At 50.1% G+C, this 18153-nt stretch overlaps 1 protein-coding gene across 6 annotated transcripts in view; it reads right to left on the reverse strand.

Moving 5' to 3' along the window:
- Positions 1-18153, reverse strand: part of IDS (iduronate 2-sulfatase) — a 41644-nt gene that overhangs the window by 22377 nt on the left and 1114 nt on the right. For 5 of the 6 annotated variants that reach the window (XM_042974116.1, XM_042974118.1, XM_042974117.1 and 2 more), the window contains exon 2: positions 15484-15563. In XM_042974116.1, the coding sequence (XP_042830050.1) occupies positions 15484-15563 (80 nt within the window). Of the gene's footprint in view, positions 1-310; positions 542-15483; positions 15564-18153 lie in introns of those variants that run through there. The other variant, XM_042974115.1, reaches the window with a different exon arrangement.

Raw genomic sequence — 18153 nt, forward strand, 5'->3', positions numbered from 1 at the left:
GTGCACAGAAGCAGCCCCAGTCCTGGGTGGCAAGATTAGGCTCTGGGCATGGCCTCAAGCCTGGACGAAGTCGGGAGAGGAAGGGAGGGAGGGAGGGAAGGATAGACGAAAGGAAAGAAGAATTTAGGGAGGGAGGGAAGGATGGATGGAGGGAGGAAAGGATGGAGGGAGGGAGGGACAGAGAGAGGGAGGAAAGTAAGTTTGGATGTTAGAAAGAATAGCAGATGGGACGGAGACAGGAAGTTAAGGACCGGTGTAGGCAGGAAAGGAGATACGGAACCCGAAATCTGAGCGAGAGCCAAGGCTGCACCTGTGGTCGAGTTGCTGGGCGCCGCAGACTCAAGGGAGGCGCAGACGGAGGCCAGGACCAGGCCAAGCCAAAGCAGACACTGGCCGGCCGGCGGCATTTCTGTCCCGCCGCGGCCACTCCGGGCCGATGGTGACAGGCTGCGGCGGATGGGCCCGCCGCTAGCCCAGCGTCACCTGAGCGATCTGCGCGAAGTGGCCGCCGCCGGCCCCACAGGCCCTGGAGCCGGCCCGGATGCTAGTGCGCCTGCGTACCTCGTATCCCGCCCCGCCCCTCGGGGGCGGGGCTTAGTGCTGCGCGAGGCCCCTGCGCGAGATCCCGGCCATAGGGGGCGGGGCCGTCGTTCGAGCACAGAGCCAGCACCGCCCAGCTGCCCCGCCCGCTTGGCAGACCAGCCAAGCCGCGGGTTACTCCCTTGTTGGGGAGCTATGCCGGAATCCTTCCAGGTGTGTCCAAAGTTTTGCGATGCAACCCCTGTCCTTAACCAGCAGTTTTCTGCCTCTTTGCCTTTGCTCCTGTTATGCCTTCCACCTGGAAGCCCTTCCCTTCCGTCATCACTCCATAAAAGTCACACTTCCTTGCAGACCAGCCCAATGACATTCTCCTTCAATGCAGCTCTTTGAGAAGCTGCCTTCCTCCATCTGAAAGGTCCCCCCGTTTATGCATTTGTTCAACAGATACTAAATATCGCAGATACGTATACCAAGCACTGTTGGCGGCTCGGGAGTTCAAAGTGCCTGCCCTGGTGGGGCTTGCAGACCTTAAATAACCAAATAAACAAAGAATGCCAGTGGGCACACACGGTCTGGACAAATATAAGGCCAGGTGGATTTGCATGTTATTGTTGATAGGGTGGTCAGGCAAAGCCTCATTAGTATTCATTGACAGCTGCAGTGGACACACCCTAAGGTGACCCCCAGTAGGTCGTGCCCTTGTATAATCCCCTCCCTTTGGGCGTGGGTAGAACCTGTGCTTCTAACCAGTAGAATATGGTGAAGGTGAGATAGCATTGCACATGTGTGACTACATTAGGATGTATCTATGAGTCCATCTTGTTAATACACACTTAGAGGCATTCTCCCACTGGTCGTGGAAAAGCCATATTGTAACTGTCCCTGGAGAGGGCCATGTGGCAGGGAACTCTGGATGGCCTTTAGGACCTAAGGGTGGCCTCCAGCCAACAGCTAGTAAGAAGCTGAAAACTTGGCCCTAGAACCACAAAGAAATGGATTCGGCCAACAACCACATGAGCCTGATCAAGGACTCTGAATTCCAGAAGGGACTGCAGCCAGGGTATGTGATGGGTACCCAATTCTCTGCAGAAAGATGGCCTCTCTGTCCTCAATCTAGCTATGGACATAAGCAAAGAAAAGACCAGTGGAGAAGGGGGTCCCTTCAATGTTCCAACAAAGCCCAAGAGGTCACAGACATGGCTGAGATTGAACTTGCAGGGCAAATGGAGCGGTGTGAAGGATGAAAGGCAGAAGTAGAGTGAGATGATGATGGACGAGAAGTGAGAGCAAAGCCGAAGACTGAATTTTTGGCCACAAAGTCCAATTTAAGGAACACAAAGCAGATATTTTTCCAAAGTACTTACACACCCCAGCAGACCAGAATATGAAATGCCCTCCTAAATATCAAGGACATTCACACAGTAGCTTCAGCTCACTGAGAAGTATTTAGGGGAGTAGCCTGGTTTCACTAAAGACTAAAATAATTAGCTGAGAGCATCATAAAAACAGGTCTCCAATGTCTCAAGACAGGCGCCACTTTGTAGCTCAGTGCCTGCATGAGATTTAATAGAGGCATCCAAAGAAAAAAACCCCAATCTTTCTACATACAGTATATACATAAGCAAGTATTAATTAAGTTTCTGGAATATTTTTTTTTAATTTTTTAAGTTTATTTATTTATTTCTGAGAGAGAGAGCACGAGTGAGGGAGGGCCTGAGAGAAAGTGGAAGAGAGAAAATCCCAAGCAGGCTCCATGCCATCAGCACAGAGCCCGATGCAGGGCTCGAACCCATGAACCCATGAAATCATGACCTGAGCTGAAATCAAGAGTCAGACGCTTAACCGACTAAGCCACCTGGGTGCCCTAAGTTTCTGGAATGTTAAAGAAAACATGATTGGTTCCACCTGCAGTTTAAGTTAATGAACCAGACACATACGTTTATTGTCTTTTATGGGTTGTGTTCATCCAAAAGCCAACTCCAAAACAGAGTGAAGTGTGCAGTGAGTGCCTTTGGGAGACATACCTGTGGAAAGGATGAGAAGGGAGCAAGAGTGGAAAGAGGCAGCAGCTGAGCTGTGATTCAGGCCCCGGCTAACCCCATGGGGGTTAGGCCAATATGGCCAGATATTTCTACATCACCTTGATAAGTCATTGAATGCAGATATACCCTGGGAGGGGTCCGAACTTGGGCAAGGTGGCCCTGTGCAGCTGAGGCAGGCCCTGAAGGGGTGGACAGCCCCAAAGGAGGTGCCCTCTCAGCAACTGGGGCAAGAAGGCCATCACTGAAAGGGGGTTTAGGTGACACATCCCTCTGTTCACCACACCTCTTCCTCCCTTTGAAATAATCATGAAGGAACAAAAACAATATAACCTGACAGCAATAAAGAATGGAAAAGGATGCTCAAATTCATTAGTTATTACAGAAACGTAAATCGAAACCGCAAAGAAGTAGCAGTTCACACCCACTAAGATGACCATTATCAAAAACTTTTAAAATCACAAGCGTTGGTGAAGATGTGGAGAAAAATAGGAAAACCTGGACTTCGTTGGTGGCAATGTAAAATGAGTCAGCTGCTGTGGAAATAGTTTTGCAGTTCTGTAAGAAGTTGAAAATAGAAGTATCATGTGACTCGGCAGTTCTACTCTTAGATATATACCCAGAAGATCTGAACACTGGTGCTCCAACAAGTGTTTGTACATGCGTGTTCATCACAGCACTATTCACAATAGCCAAACTGGCTGAAATGTCTGTCGCCAGATAAAGGGATTGTGGTCTAGCCACACGATGGGCTATTATGCATCCATAAAGAAGAAAGGGAGTCCTGATGCGTGCTGCACTATGGAGGACTCTTGAAAGCATCATGCCAACGGAAAGAAGCCAGACACAAAAGGTCACGTATGGTATAATTCCGTTTAGAGAAAGTATTCGAATAGGTACATCTACAGAGAGAACACCAATTGATGGTTGCCAGGTGTTAGAGGAGGGGATGGAGAGCAAGTGCTGAACATGTACAGGGTCTCCTTTGAGAGTGCTGAAAATGTTCTGGAACTAGACAAAGGCGCTGATTGTACAACACTGTGAACGTACTAAATGCCACTGAATAAGTCCTGGGGCCACAGAGCTGCGAGTCAACCTCATTCTTAAGCATAACCAGACAACAAAGAAAAGCTAAATATTTGAGGATGGTGTACAAGATGACAGAGAAGTATCATGAAAAAGAAATAGCAAAGCTGGCCCTATAGGAAAGAGATGACTAAGGGACAGGGAAGAACAAGTTAAAAAGGAAAAACAAAAAGACCTTTTATTGGGGCACATGGCTTGCTCAGTTGGTAGAGCATGAGACTCTTGATCTCAGGGTCATGAGTTTGAACCCCACGCTGGGTGTAGAAATTACCTAAAAAAAAAAAAAAACCAAAAACACAAAAACTTAGGGGCACCTGGGTGGCTCAGTCGCTTAAGCGTCTGACTTTGGCTCAGGTCACGATCTCACGGTTCATGAGTTCGAGCCCCGCTCTGGGCTCTGTGCTGACAGCTCAGTGCCTGGAGCCTATTTCAGATTCTGTGTCTCCGTCTCTCTCTGCCCCTCCCCTGCTCGCTCGCTCTCTCTCTCAAAAAAAAAAAAAAAAAAAAAAAAAAAAAAAAACATTAAAAAAACTTAAAAAAATACCTTTTATTAATATCCTCAGAGAGACTTGATATTGAATATATAGAACAAAAACAGTTTGGTATAAAAACAGTACTATAAAACGTGAAGGATCACTTGAAATTAAAACTACAATTGCAAAATTAAAAATTCAGTGAAAGAACCAAGTTGAGAGGAACTTAAAATATATAGAACAGGGGCACCTGGGTAGCTCAGTCGGTTAAGCCTCCGACTTCAGCTCAGGTCATGATCTTGCCGTCTGTGAGTTCAAGCCCCACGTCAAGCTCTGCGCTGACAGCTCAGAGCCTGGAGCCTGCTTCGGATTCTGTGTCCCCCTCTTTGTCTACCCCTCCCCTGCTTGTGCTTGCTCTCTCTCTCTCTCTCTCTCTCTCTCAAAAATCAATAAACATTAAAAAATAGAGAGAGAACAGAAGTACAGGAAAGGACGATACCAAGTGCTACCAAGAACATGGAGCACTTCAAACTCTCCTACTTGCTTGTAGCAGTGCTAATTGCTACAACTGCTTTGGAAAACCTGGTGGAAGTATTTCGTAAGGCTAAAGCTGAACGCGTGCCTGCCCTAGGAAGCAGCAATGCCACGCCGGTGCATATACTCAAAACGTGTGAGTGTACTCATGGCCACCAAAAGACACGTACAATTCCCGGTAGCATTATCTGTACCACAAGCTTAGTGGCTGTAAACAGCACCCATCTATTACCTTATAGTTTCCATAGGTTAGAAGTCCAGGTGCAGCTTAGCTGGGCCTTTTGCTCAGAGTTTCACAGGGCTGCAGTCAACATGCTGGCTGGGGCTGTGTTCTCATCTGAGGCTCTGGCTTCCCTTCCAGGTCCCTGCTGTTGCGAGAATTAAGTTCCTTGCGGATGTAGGACTGAGGTCCTGTTTGCTAGCTGGCCATCAGCCCTGGGCCACTCTCAGATCCTAGAGACTACTCACAGTTCCTTGCCAGATGACCCTCTCATAGGTGCTCTCACAACATGGTTGTCTACTTCTTTGAGGCCGGCGGGGAATTGCTCTAATTTCAGGGGAGGCCTGGCCCTCTTTTGAGAGGCTCATCTGATTAGGTCAGATCCACCCAGGATAATCTCCCTTCTGATTAACTCACAGCAACTGATTAGGGGTCTTAATTATATCTGCAAAATCCTTTCAGCTTTGCTATATTCTATTGTTTATAAGTAGTGAATTCTGCCCATACAAGGACCAAGGGGGGGGATTATACAAGGACAGGTACACTACAGAAGTAGGAAGCTATATAATGAGGGCTATATAGACCTGTGGCTACCACAGAGGAACCCTTTCTTGAGCCTTAAGTCCATATCAGAAATCTTAATCTAGTCAATTCCACATTTTTCCAGTTACTTTGGGCTTTTCTTACTAATTACCAAATATCATTATCAGGCAATTCAGGATTTTCTCCTTCTTATGCCTAGGCTACCACCTAAATCCTGTGAGGCAGAGTTTCATGACATTTGGAGAGACAGCGAGCAAGCACATTTGATCCTTATCATTGGTCCATGCCAGCCTCCACTGTGATGTGCAATCCCACCCAGCCCTGAGATAGCACGCCTTCATGCCAGCTTTCAATGAGGCATTAGCCTAACCTGGTATGCAGTCCACACCACTTTCCACTGTGACATTCGTTGGAGGGTGCTTCTCTCTCTCTCTCTCTCTCTCTCTCTCTCTCTCTCTCACACACACACACACACACACACACACACAATTTCCGTGCCCTTCTTAGGGAACAGGTATATTCAGCTGCTTTTCCATGCCACTTTAGGGCCACAGGAAGCTCGGTGAGGGGGGGGTGCTGCCTCAGGCACTAATGCAGCTGAGCCATGCTGATCCAGTGTGAGGGGAATTCTAAGACTCAGTGCACTTTCCATAGTCCAGCAAGAGAACACAAGTCCCTTGCCCTTGGACTTCTACTGCATTCCCACTGTTGACCCTAACTCAGGGCTGAGGGCAGCACACATCGGTAAGTTGGTAAATACTACACAATACCTCACCACAGCCCAAGGGTGAGGATTCAGGGGAGAGTTCAAGGCTTGGCTTTCATTCTGGAGCCAGGACCATCAGGTGGGCCCTCTTTGAGGACAGGCCCCGCCCCTTCTACTTGCTGCTGTGTCCCCAGGACTAGCACTGCTCATTGGGTTTCAGAGGATGACTGGGATGAGAACCATGATCAGAATTACCTGGATGAGAAAGCAGAGCGGCCCAGGTTGTACTCAGCCCACCGCAAAGAGGGGCTGTCTCAACCCCACACAGAGTGGCGGGCAGGGCCCTGGTCTCCGTGGGCAGGTGAAATGGTTCTGAGGAGCCTGATGTGGGCTTTGACTGCCACCAAATACGCTGGGCACCGAGGGCCCCGTTCCTGGAAGTTGCTGTCTCTCGTGTGAGGCAGTTCTGGGGGTCTGCTCTCCAATGGCCTGGGCTGCCCTGAGGTCTGTGATGCAGTGGCAACATCCTGGCTCCTGGCTGGGGGCTCAAGGGGGTGAAAGTGAATTGGACCACAACCGGCATCTGATTCTGTTGAAGTAGAAGCCCCTTGGAGCATGCAGGGTAGAAGGGCTAGGCATCACGGCAGCCTTGACAGTTGCTGAGCTCCTACCCTGGGTCACGCTCTGTGCCAAGGACCATAAGGTGAGAGGATTCTCTCATATGGAAGGGGTTAGTCACAGTCCCATGTGCCTCTGGACATCTTGCAAGCAAGCTTTCCCTTCCCTCATCTTTGCTCCCCTCCTCTCCCCCTTCCCTCTCCTGTTTCTTTTAAAGCCCAGACTTTTCCATCTTGTTATTCACTGATCCCGCCAGCTCAGCGGGGGTTGGGTGGACAGGCCGGGCTTGTTGGGCTTGGAACAAGCAAACCTCCTGTTGTCGGAGGCAGGAAGCAGAGCATTTCTAAAATCTTCCACCAGGTGTCTCCCGAGCGCCAGTGTTTGCTAGCAACGCTTCCTAGATGATTCATTTCCTCACAAGTATGCATTTTTCGTAGAGCATGAGCTTAAAACAAAATAAGTAAAACAGAAATGCCGAATCAGACCTTTGTAAGCATTGCTTTGTCGCTGAGTTGAGGTATGACCGGTTCTTTTTCCGTTTGCGTTGCATTCATCGGGATGAGTTTACATTTGGTCACTCCCCTTCCTCCCTTTTCCCCGTTCCTCTTGGATTTAGGGAGGATTTCTGCTTATTCCCTCAGATCCAGTTTGACAAAGAACCTCAGGGAACAGAAACAATGACAGCTCTCTTGGAATAAAAAAAAAGGACTCTTGGTAGAATGCTTTCTGAGCCAGGAGAGGCACTTCTGGTCGCTGGGTCTGCAGGCAAAGCCCAGATGTCACCGGGCGTTACCAGCTTGCACACTCAGGCTCTGACAAGCAGATGCTTCTTGCAAAGGGGAGCCCACAGCCAGGTTGCCAAGCTTCCATCACCCCCTGCACTTCTGAAGCAAAAGCCGGAGGACGAGTCAGAGTGGGAAACACTGTAAGGTTTGGTGCTATTCTTCCAGGGGCCCTTCTGCTGGTGCCCTTATGATGAAACACACCTCAGGCGTGAATAGATGCATCGATAGAAGGAACAGCTAAAGACGGCTTGAAATATGCCACCATCAAGGGATAAAAACAGGAGCATACAAGGAATCTTCGGAGTTGCACCCAATTACCATGTGCCTTGTTAGACAGATGCCCTCATGAAGTTAGTAGCTGACACCGAAAAAGGTAGTAAGAGCAATCTTGCTGGTTTGATGAGGAAAACCGGCCTTCGTTTGCTATGACACAAGGCCAAGTACTAAAAGGGATGTCCTGCTTTGCCAAGAATTTCAATTCTGTCTTTACCAAGACATGATGTCCCTCTATGCTACATGCAGCCATCTGCTTTTTACTTGAAGAAACGTGCCATTTGGGAAGCAGTGGCTGTTATCACTTGTGGAACTGGTGTGATGTGATATGTCTGTAACATCATTGCAAAGCCTGTCAATATGAGAAACTTCTCTAACGGCCTGTAAGGGACCAATAAAAACACTGAGGGGTGGAAGGCATACCAAAGGGGGCTCTTGTTAAATGGCATGTGCCGTTCACATTTAAAGTTTTCAAAAGTCCTCAAAGTTGGGATGTCTCTCCATTGAGTCTTGGAGTCCAAGGGCAGCCTTTGAATCCTGGGCAGGAGCAAAGCCTCATAAGTCCCAGTCCTCCCCCTTGAGTGACAGTGTGTTGAGTGGCCATAAGATGGGACAGTTGAAAGAGCATGGGCTCTGCCATCAGACAGAGCTGCTTTCAATCCCAGGTCTGCAGCATGGACGTCGCCTACTGCTAACCTTCCCTGGGTCTCCTGGAAGTAAGAACCCCACAGAGACCAGCTGGTGCCCCTCCCCGGCCTCCAGTAGGCACTCAGTGAACAGGGGTTGTGTGTAGCCCATGGAGTCCCAGATCCCTGCCTCCCCCGGCTCCAGCCCCCCGGGGGCACAGCCGCAGTGATCACCGGCTCACCTGAGCCTCACACCGTGGCTTGTGAACTTCACAGAGATGCCAGCTGGGCCAGCGAAACATTTCCAGTTACAAAGCCACAGCCTGTGGCATGGGGTGGGGGGGGCTTCAGTCTTCACTCAAGTGATGCCTGTCCGGATGCCAGATAGGCTCCAGGGAGCACATGTGGCGTTTCCCAAGTATGCCTTTCACGGTAGTAAGATCAGGGGGATCCTGGTTTTCCATTTCCTGTGTGACTGGTCTTCTACATCAACAAGCTGCTTAAAGAGTAAGTTCCCAGAGGGATGCGACGGTGGGATGGCAGTGGGGTGGCATCAGCACTTCTCATGCCATTGTCAGCTGGCGGGGGGTCAAGTCAAACAAAAGATGACAGCACCACTGTCTTGCTTCTCTTTCCTGTAACATCTTTGTGCACCAAATCCATTCCAGCCTTTTCAACTCATTAAGTCCTCACTGCGGCCCCAGGGACTGTGCGCTCTATATTAGCTCCAGTACACAGATGGTCAGACAGAGGTTTGGAGAAGGGGCATCACTGGCTCAAGGTCTCATAGCCAAAAGGGTTGGAACTTAAACCCTGGCCTCTTAGCCAAGATGCCACACTGCCACAGACTGACCCAGGCCAGGGCCCTTGTCTGGGCTGCTGAATGAGCCTTGTACTGTGAGGGTGATCACTGTATGTCCTCCCAGGCAACCAGGGTACATGGAGGGTCACTGAGGCACAGAAGCTGGGTGGGCAGGTAAGAGAGAGCTTCTAGATCTTGGGCTGGTAGAAAACCCTAATTTTGCTCAGGGAAAACATTCACTTAGGAATTCTGGGCCCAAATGAATTCTAATGATAATATCATTAGTCGCCGAGTATGCAGTGAGTGAGAACTATATGGCACTGCCTGAAGTTTATGTCCCAACCAGGGTGTGGGTTCTGGTACCCTCATTTTACATGAGGAGGAAATGGAGGTGAGCTAAGGTCACACAGTTTGTCAGTGACAAAGACTGACAAAGACAGGACTCCAGACCCGCTCTCTCACTTACTGCTTTGGTGAAGAGGAAGACAATGAACAAATGTGTGACCGCGAGGCACTCCCCTGCAGGAAGCACTCACGGCGCGCCAGGCCCCGTGCTGCCTGCCTCAGCCTCCAGGCTGCCTGGCCTCACCTAACCTCCTTGCCTCCTTAATGTTCACCTGTGTCAGCTGCAAGACATGAGATCACTAGTCAAGACACCCCCAGGTGAGGGGAAAATATCCAAAATCCTTCGAGAAAAAAATGGAGACGATGAACGAAAACAAGACCACTGCAGATCAGCCTCAACAAGCTGCTCTCTGGCATCTTTTCATCCTGTCCAGAGAGAACTGACAGGCTCCCCAGGCAGAGGCCTGTGCAAGAGTAACCAGCGCAGGCTGTGTGGCGTCCTCTCTGCCCCTGTCCTCCAGCCATGCTTCCCTATCGATGCTGGCAAAGAGCTGTAGAAGCAGCACTTGGGCGTCTGGGGCTGCCAAGCTGCTTTCGTCATCACCTTTCTCTCAAAATCACACCCCAGATCACACTACCCGAGTCATGCGAGTGGGCCCAGGCTCCGGGTGGCTGCACCGTGAGACTCACCTGAAGCAAGACTGCGGGCAGACCGTGTGTAACATAAACGGCTAGTGTACGTAGTACATGCTTTTGCCAAGGGGCCTTCCTATGTTGAGCTCTGCGTTCATCCCATTTCCACCACAGGAAACTGTGCTGGGTATCAAATGAGATTTCTCATCATGGTACAGTATGGCAGGAGGTGAGGTATCCACCCATGCAGGTTGACCCAGGGAGGGCCTCAGTCCTGGGAAGGGCGTCCCTGGCGGCCGAAGGCTGGAGGAAGGACAAACATCCAGGAACTCTGGGCCTCTATAAATCCAACAAATGTTGCCTCTTACTGGTGTTAGTATCACATGTGCACCATGCCTCATCCAAAACCTTGGGCCAGATGAATTTCAGAATTCAGAAATGTGACAGAGCCAAGGGCCACTTATCAGTGACACCCTTGCAGGGTCTAGCAAACACATGGACATCACTTCAGGGAAACATGTGACTATTAACCCCAAGTGTTAATAATAAGGCACATAAAGAAAAAAATAAAGAAAATTCAGGATTCTCTAAATAGCTTCATGCCGTTCATTTTTGGTTTTACCACCAGAAGCGTTTAGGTCAAGCTTACAGAAACACTTCTGGTTACCAAAGCTTTATGGATGACAGAATCGTGGGTGGCAGATCTTGGACCTGTATTACCTGAGGCAGCAGGCTGACGTCGACTCCCACACAGCTGGGAAGAAGCTCCCAGATTTATGCATTCCCAGCACTGACATAGCCCTCAATTCTCAAACCCTGTCAGTACGCATAGGTTCACAAAGCCTCTCCATTGGTCCCAGGGGCCGCCATACATCTTTGGTCAAAATGCACGCACGGCACCCGAGACCCCAACCAGGCCACATCCTGTTACAGAGTTTTCAGTATCTGCCCATCTCCCATCAGTAGGCTTCAAGATACAGGCCAGCAGTACCCCCCACATCCTTTCTTACTTAGCAAAGCCTACTTGGGAAGAGACGCCTCTTCAACCACTATTAGTAGTAGAATGCTTTATGGTTTACAGACTGCGCTCACATGAATTACCTCATGTGATCCTCACCCTCAGGAGGTAACCTGGAAAATATTATCACTTCTTAGGGGTAGATTTTTATATTAGACCTGTCTTTCAGATGAGGAAATTGAGGTTCAGAGAGGTAAAGTGATTTGCTTGGGCTCACACTGTAGTAGTGGGGGTGCCACAGATCAATCCCAGGTTCGTAACCATAGAATAGACATTGGACTTCCTGCTATAATCCCCCTATGGAGGACAGGAGCCTGACCAGCCACATCTAGGTTGCTTTACACACGCACGGGCACGCACACACACACACACACACACACACACACTTCCCTCCACGGGCAATGAATGCCACTTCACAGCGTATCAAAATCTCTCAAACTCCTATGCCAAAAATTGTACAGTAGACCTGAATTGATGGTGCCAGGTTGGAGGTGCTCCACAAATGCATCTGCTCCAGTCAAGAACCTTCCTTCAGTTCCCTGCAGGTATCTGGCCCTTCCCAGCAGCCCTTCCCCCACTTCCAACCTAAGAAGCCCCTATCTGCCTTCAAGCCCCAGCCCCTCATCCTAAGTCAGTAGTTCCTTCCTATTCACATTGACTGCCTCTCATTCTGCCTCGTTTCAGGCTCCACAGCATACAGGTCTGCCTGGAAGTTGCCTCCTCTCAGCTCTGAGGAACACAGAGTGCACGCCTTCAAGGAACCTCTCGCAAGGTGGGTGTCTACTGGCTTAAATGTGCTTTGCCTCCCGATGTTCTGTCCCCAGATCTGCCTTCTCCCATCAGCCTATGTTTACACCAGTGCTAACAGACATGTGGTTAGCAAAGGCCCTTCCTACCTCAGCAGGTATCTGATGTACAAGAGGCCAAAGCACCTCCGACCAAGCCAGCCGCAGGGTGGAGCGTGGCTGCGCCTAAGCAAAGGCAGCTGGTGCCCTACATTGCTTAGCTTACACCCACTCCTCAGGTACTACTAGGTGTAGATTTATCCATTCAGTCAATGTGGGTTGCATAGCCTCAGGCACTGCGAGAGCCTGACCACACCAGTGGGATGCTGACCCTAGAATGATAATTCTTGCTCTGCAGCTCCCTGGTGGACTGGTAGACTGTCAGGTGGGCATCCGGTTTGAAGGAACACCCTGCCCAACCCTGCTTCCTCCCTCTCCTTCAGTGGGGGTTAGACCCCAATCAGTCTTTGGCATTCCTAACTCCCTCTTGGGGTCAGCTCCCTGAAGGACTTAATCTGACATCGTTGGTTCCAGAGTGGTCCAAAAAGCAGGTGGCAAGATGGGGTCTAGTATGGGATTACTCTTCTCCTACCCCACTGGCAATGACGACCCATCCTGGAGGACGGGTGGTGTGCAGATAACCCCAGGCACAAGGAGACAGTCGAGCCACTAAAACTTTCACACTAGAACTTTTTGCTGAGCTGGCAGGTGGAGAGTAATTTCCTGGCAGGTGAGAAGATCCAGTATGTGGAATGTATGAGAATGACAACTCTAAGGACGAAGGGAATGGATGGAGGTGACTTCTCTGCACTAGTGGCTTACAAGGGGATGAGAAGCTGCGGGTGATTAACAAGCTGAAAATGAAGGGGGAGCCCCAGAGTTTCCTTGGTAGCTTACAAAGTAGCCCCACTTCAGGCAGTGGCCAAAGGTCAAGCTCAGGATTTGATAGGAATGGCTGAACTTCAAAGATGGCTGAACACTCAGCTAAGGCAGGCCTGTCATGCCAACATCAGAAGTCCACTTGGGAACACCTGCATCCCTGACACAAGGAACAGGGAGGGACGTGTAGGGGAAGAGCTGGACTCCCCAGAGATCTCTTAAACTTGAGTCTGTGGCAGCAGCCCACCCCTTCCCATAGTAAAGAGCTAGTACGTCCACCATAGCTCCGAGGGAGCAACACATTACCCAAGTCTTTCCCCAGAGGTGCCCTCCGTCCCAGGAGGCAGGGTGACCAACCGTCTTGATTTGCTACAGAACTCACCCTGCTCCAGCCAGAAGAGTTCCAGGAAAAGCAGGAAGAGATGGGCAGCCTACTGCCAGGTCCTCAACTAGAGTGAAGTCACCATGCCCAGCACAGGCAGGGCATACCAGGCCTGGTCAGGGAGGAAAGGCGGGAGAGGTAATTCTCCCGCCCCTCCCCCATCACGACTGCAGTAGAGGCCCTGGGGTAGCACCGAATGGCCAGAAGCCAGGGGCTCATGATCACAGACATCACTGACCAGGAGGTCTGATCCACAGCGTAGTGGAAGTGGAGGCCTTCCTAGCGATGTAATGGACAGGCAACCAGCCAAGGTACAGCCTCAAGTGGATATTCAAAAGAGCAAGAATACACAGTAAGAAGCTGAGTGCAGCCACCCCAATAAACAAGTCATGATCTCTTGCCCCACTTCTGCCCCGAGCCAGTTCTGAGACCTACGGCTGAGACAGGGAAACTGAAGGACTCCATAAAAATCGGTTTTTTTTGCTCCTTTTCCTGCTTTTATTCTTGGTAGGACCTGCACCCCTACTTTACACATGTCTCATAATGCAAATAATGATTTCTCTAGAGTAGATGACATCCAAGGAAGTACCAGGTGACAATGACCAGACGAAGCTGCCATATGCCTATTCTAGACCACTGGTGCTAGACATCTTGATGCCAAGGCCCCTGGCTCTAAGGAATGACACCTGGGCCCCCGCCTTTGTTCTAAAGGGTTCCTGGATTCCTGAGGGGACACATACACCAGGCCTCAATAAAAACCCCAGACCCCAGACAAAGACGAGACTCCCTCCTTTCTTCCCTTCCAGAGTCTCCCGAATACTCTGTCCTTGCACTTTCCCTATATCTTCAATACACTCTGCATTCACCTCCTGCTAGCTCGCGTTTGATTTCTATTCTGCGTGCAGCCAGAGACACTCCTGGCTAGTCCTGCAGGAACCCTTTGGGTCTTCAGAATTGGCCTGCTGGCATCAGAACCATGGACTAGGGAAGTGGCCAGGTCCCCAGGTAGAAGGACACCACAGCACCATGGCAAATAGATACTGGAATGATCCCCCAGCCCTTCCCAAAGGGACCTCTGGGTGAATGAACACTAGGAAACAGGATAACCACAGTTCAAGGCTGTTGGGCACAATGTCCAAGTTGACACCGATATGAGAGACTCAATAAACTCTGTCTCCAAATCTGCTTCAGGAGGACCCCCTATGCCAGACCTTCTGAAAAGAGAGTGTCATTGGGTCCAAGGTATGCTGGGCTATCCCTGAGCATCTGTCAGTTGGCCTTGAGTGGGGCAAGTCTGGAATCCGATATACTCCAGGATGAGGTGCAGAGCTTAGTGAAATGTCTTCTGAGGAACCTTTCAGAACATGGAAGAATACTTAATGTTAAGTGAAAAAATACAAGACAAGATGGTAATACAGCATGAACTCAAAGGAGTAAAGAAAAAACACAGAGAAAGGTCTAGGGAAGTATGCCCAAATTATGAGCCTTCTTGCCTCCGGGTAATGCCAAAGAGCTCAGGAGTGATGGAAACATGGAAATGAGCATCTCCCCACCCCCCATTAAAGTTGATATAATAAGCTGTAACATAAATACAAGGGTGTAGAATTCCAGAAGTTCACAGCAACTCCCAAGGTTCCAACTGGGCTGTGCCACATTCTGTGTGCAGGCCCGAGACCTAACCAGCGACGTCAAAGTAGCCCACCCATGTCCGCAGGTACCCCACGGTGCAGCTTCTTCCCATGAACTTGGAGGGTCATTTAAACAAAACCAGAAGTAAGTGGTTTTCAGGCTGGACCACTCGACCTGGGCCATGTTGAGAGGGACACCGCCAACAAGAGTTGCCCAGGGGCAGAGAGGAAGCGGGGCTAGGGGAGTGTGCATCTTGGAAACAGGACAGATGAAGATCTGGAGATAAAAGGGGAGTGCTGGAGCAGAAGAAACAAGGCTATCTTTCCACAGCCACACAGCTGCCCTAGCGCTCGTCATGTGTGAGTCCAGGGCACGGAACTAAAGCCAAGCAGTAACCAAGAGAACTACAGAGGCAAGAATAGAAGGAGCCTTTTCTCATGGGCAGAGTGCTGGGCACACCAGCGCCTCCTCTTGGGGGCTGCTTATCTCAGGTGGCAGGGCTGGGGGTGGATGGCAGCCCCCAGCAGGAAGCACCCTGGGCGCTCCCTGAACTTTGGGGTCACTTACAAAGTGTCCGTGCGAATACTGAGTCCAAAGCAGGTCCGCAAAGAGAGGAGGAAAAAAGCCCAAGGGGTAGCAGGAAGAATCTGAAACACAAACAACCAAGGCCCAATTTAGTATCCAGACTTCAAAAAGGGCTCCCAATGTGACTCTTGATCTCAGGGTTGGGAATTCAAGCCCCAAGTTGGATGTGGAGCCTACTTAAAAAGATTTTATTTAAAAAGAAGCTCCCAGGGGCACCTGGGTGGTTCAGTCAGTTAAGCGTCCGACTTCGGCTCAGGTCATGATCTTGCAGTTTGTGAGTTTGAGACCAGCGTTGGGCTCTGTGCTGACGGCTCAGAGCCTGGAGCCTGCTTTGGATTCTGTGTCTCCTCCTCTCTCTGCCCCTCCCATGTTCATGCTCTGTGTCTCTCTGTCTCTGAATAATAAATAAATGTTAAATATTTTAAAAATAAATAAATAAAAATAAAAAGAAGCTCCCAGGGGGCACCTGGGTGGCTCAGTCAGTTAAGCGTCTGACTCTTTTGATTTTGGCTCATCTCACAGTTCGTGACATCAAGCCCCACCTCAGGCTCAGTGCTGACAGCACAGAGCCTGCTTGGGATTCTCTCTCTCTCTGCCCCTCCTGGGCTCATGCTTTCTCACTTTCTCTCACTCTTTCAAATAAACTTAAAAGTTTTTCACGAAAAAAGAGCTCACCCAACTCACTACAAAAAACACAAGCAACTCAATATAAAGATGGGCAAAAGGCACTTCAGAGAGGAGGAACCAGACCTGCCAAGAAGTATGTGAGGGGGGCCAGGGGTTTGGCTAAACCTGGTCCCAGACCAGTGGTGCCACAAAACACACAGCAGGAGCAAACTGGAAGCCTCCCTGGGCCTCAAAGGCAAAGAAGCATATGGGGTGAGGAGGAGGCAACATTCTCCACAGTGCAGTTTGCACCTCTTGGCAAGTAAAAGAATGGGTGACAGGGTCAGAGAAGGAGAGGAAGGGAGGAGGTGTATAGGGATCACACTGAGCATAAAGGATCAGCTAGGCAGGGGAATGTATGGGCCAAAGAGGATGGCAGAGCCAGAGTGATTAGCACCAAGAGTAACAGTGGTGGCCAGTTCCTAAGGGACAGCTGAAGCCAGGGGGCTGGGTGGACAGAGGTCACTGGAGAAAAGGATGAGAAACAGCAAAGACAAGTGCTCAGACTGGCCATGGGGGACAGGGAGTTCTGCACTGAGCAGGTGCCGTGGGCTCCAAAGGGGCGATGTCCTGGGGTTGCGGGCCCTGCAAAGGGCAATGGTGAAAACGGCAAGGACTTCCTAAAAGGAAGATGGGAGGAAATAAATAAAAAATTAAAAATAAAATAAAATAAAATAAAATAAAATAAAATAAAATAAAATAAATTAAATAAAAGGAAGATGGGGTGTATTACGGGGACAGAACCGTGGTATGAAAAATAGTCTCCACAGCCCTGAGGCCAAAATCCCGGGAAGGTACCCTCTGTCCCTCACCTCATGACCAGCATTCCTGTTTCCTCCCACTTCTGCCAGGAAAAGAGATGGTGCTGCTACCGGAAGAGAAAGCAGTCCTCCTGTTTCTTGTAAATGTTTTTTCATTTATTGAGAGAGAGAGAGAGAGAGAGAGAGAGAGAGCGAGACTGAGCACAAGTGGGGGAGGAGCAGAGAGAGAGGGAGAGAAAAAAAACCCAAGTGGATTCTGTGCTCTCAGCACAGAGCCCTACACAGGGCTCAATCTCACGAACTGTGAGATCAAGACCTGAACAGAGATCAAGAGTCATACACAACCGACTGAGCCACCCAAGCACACCAGAAGCCCTCTCTGTTGATTTAATATTTACTAAGCAACTACTGTATCCCAAGTACCTGGGCTACAGAAATGAGTAAGACACAGTCCTGGCCTTCAAGGAACTCAGTGCCCCTGAGAGGACCACAGACTCTGGGAGAGCAGTTACAACACTGGGAAATAAGAGCCCAGTGAAAGAAGGGAGGGAGGAAGGTATAGAGTGCTACCTGAACTAGCAGAGAAGAGTGACTGATGCTTGGACATGGGGAAGTATACGGGATGATGAAGTTGTGCCTGGAAGGAGGACAGGACCTGGCCAGAAGAGGTGAACATTCCACGCTGCAGGTTGTCTTGGTAGGGTATGTGCGCTCAGGGCACAGGGACTCCACAGCACAGTGACCGACAGGGTTGGGCTGTAAGGAGGGAGAGAGCTGGTGCCACTGGATGGCCCTCCCAGAGCTCCCAGGTGGTGGGGCGTAAAGAGGCTAGAGCTCACCGGTGTTTTCAGTATGGGGTTGATGACGACAGATGTGCAGCTAAGAAACCGAAGTGAACTGACGGCATGTGTAGGACCCACTGGAGGAGGAAAGACAGGAGGCATCCAGGCCGGTGTGGGGGCTCAGGTAAAAAGCCCCAGACCTCAGACCTGAACTCAGGAAGTAGCAGTGGGGACAAGAAGAGGAGCATCTATTCTAATCAGGCATTTGGGAGGCAGGGACACCGGATTTGGCCACCAAGCAAATGCGGAAGGAGGGTGAGGGTAAGGGAACCCCAGGAACAAAGCAGGGCGACAGGGAGTGTGTTGAGTCCCTGACTGAGAGGTAGAGGGCAGGAAACAGCTCTGACAGGGCGGTTGACTCTGTCTGGCACATGTCAGGTCTG

Source organism: Panthera tigris, chromosome X (assembly GCF_018350195.1).
Source record: "Panthera tigris isolate Pti1 chromosome X, P.tigris_Pti1_mat1.1, whole genome shotgun sequence".
Lineage (NCBI taxonomy): Eukaryota > Metazoa > Chordata > Mammalia > Carnivora > Felidae > Panthera > Panthera tigris.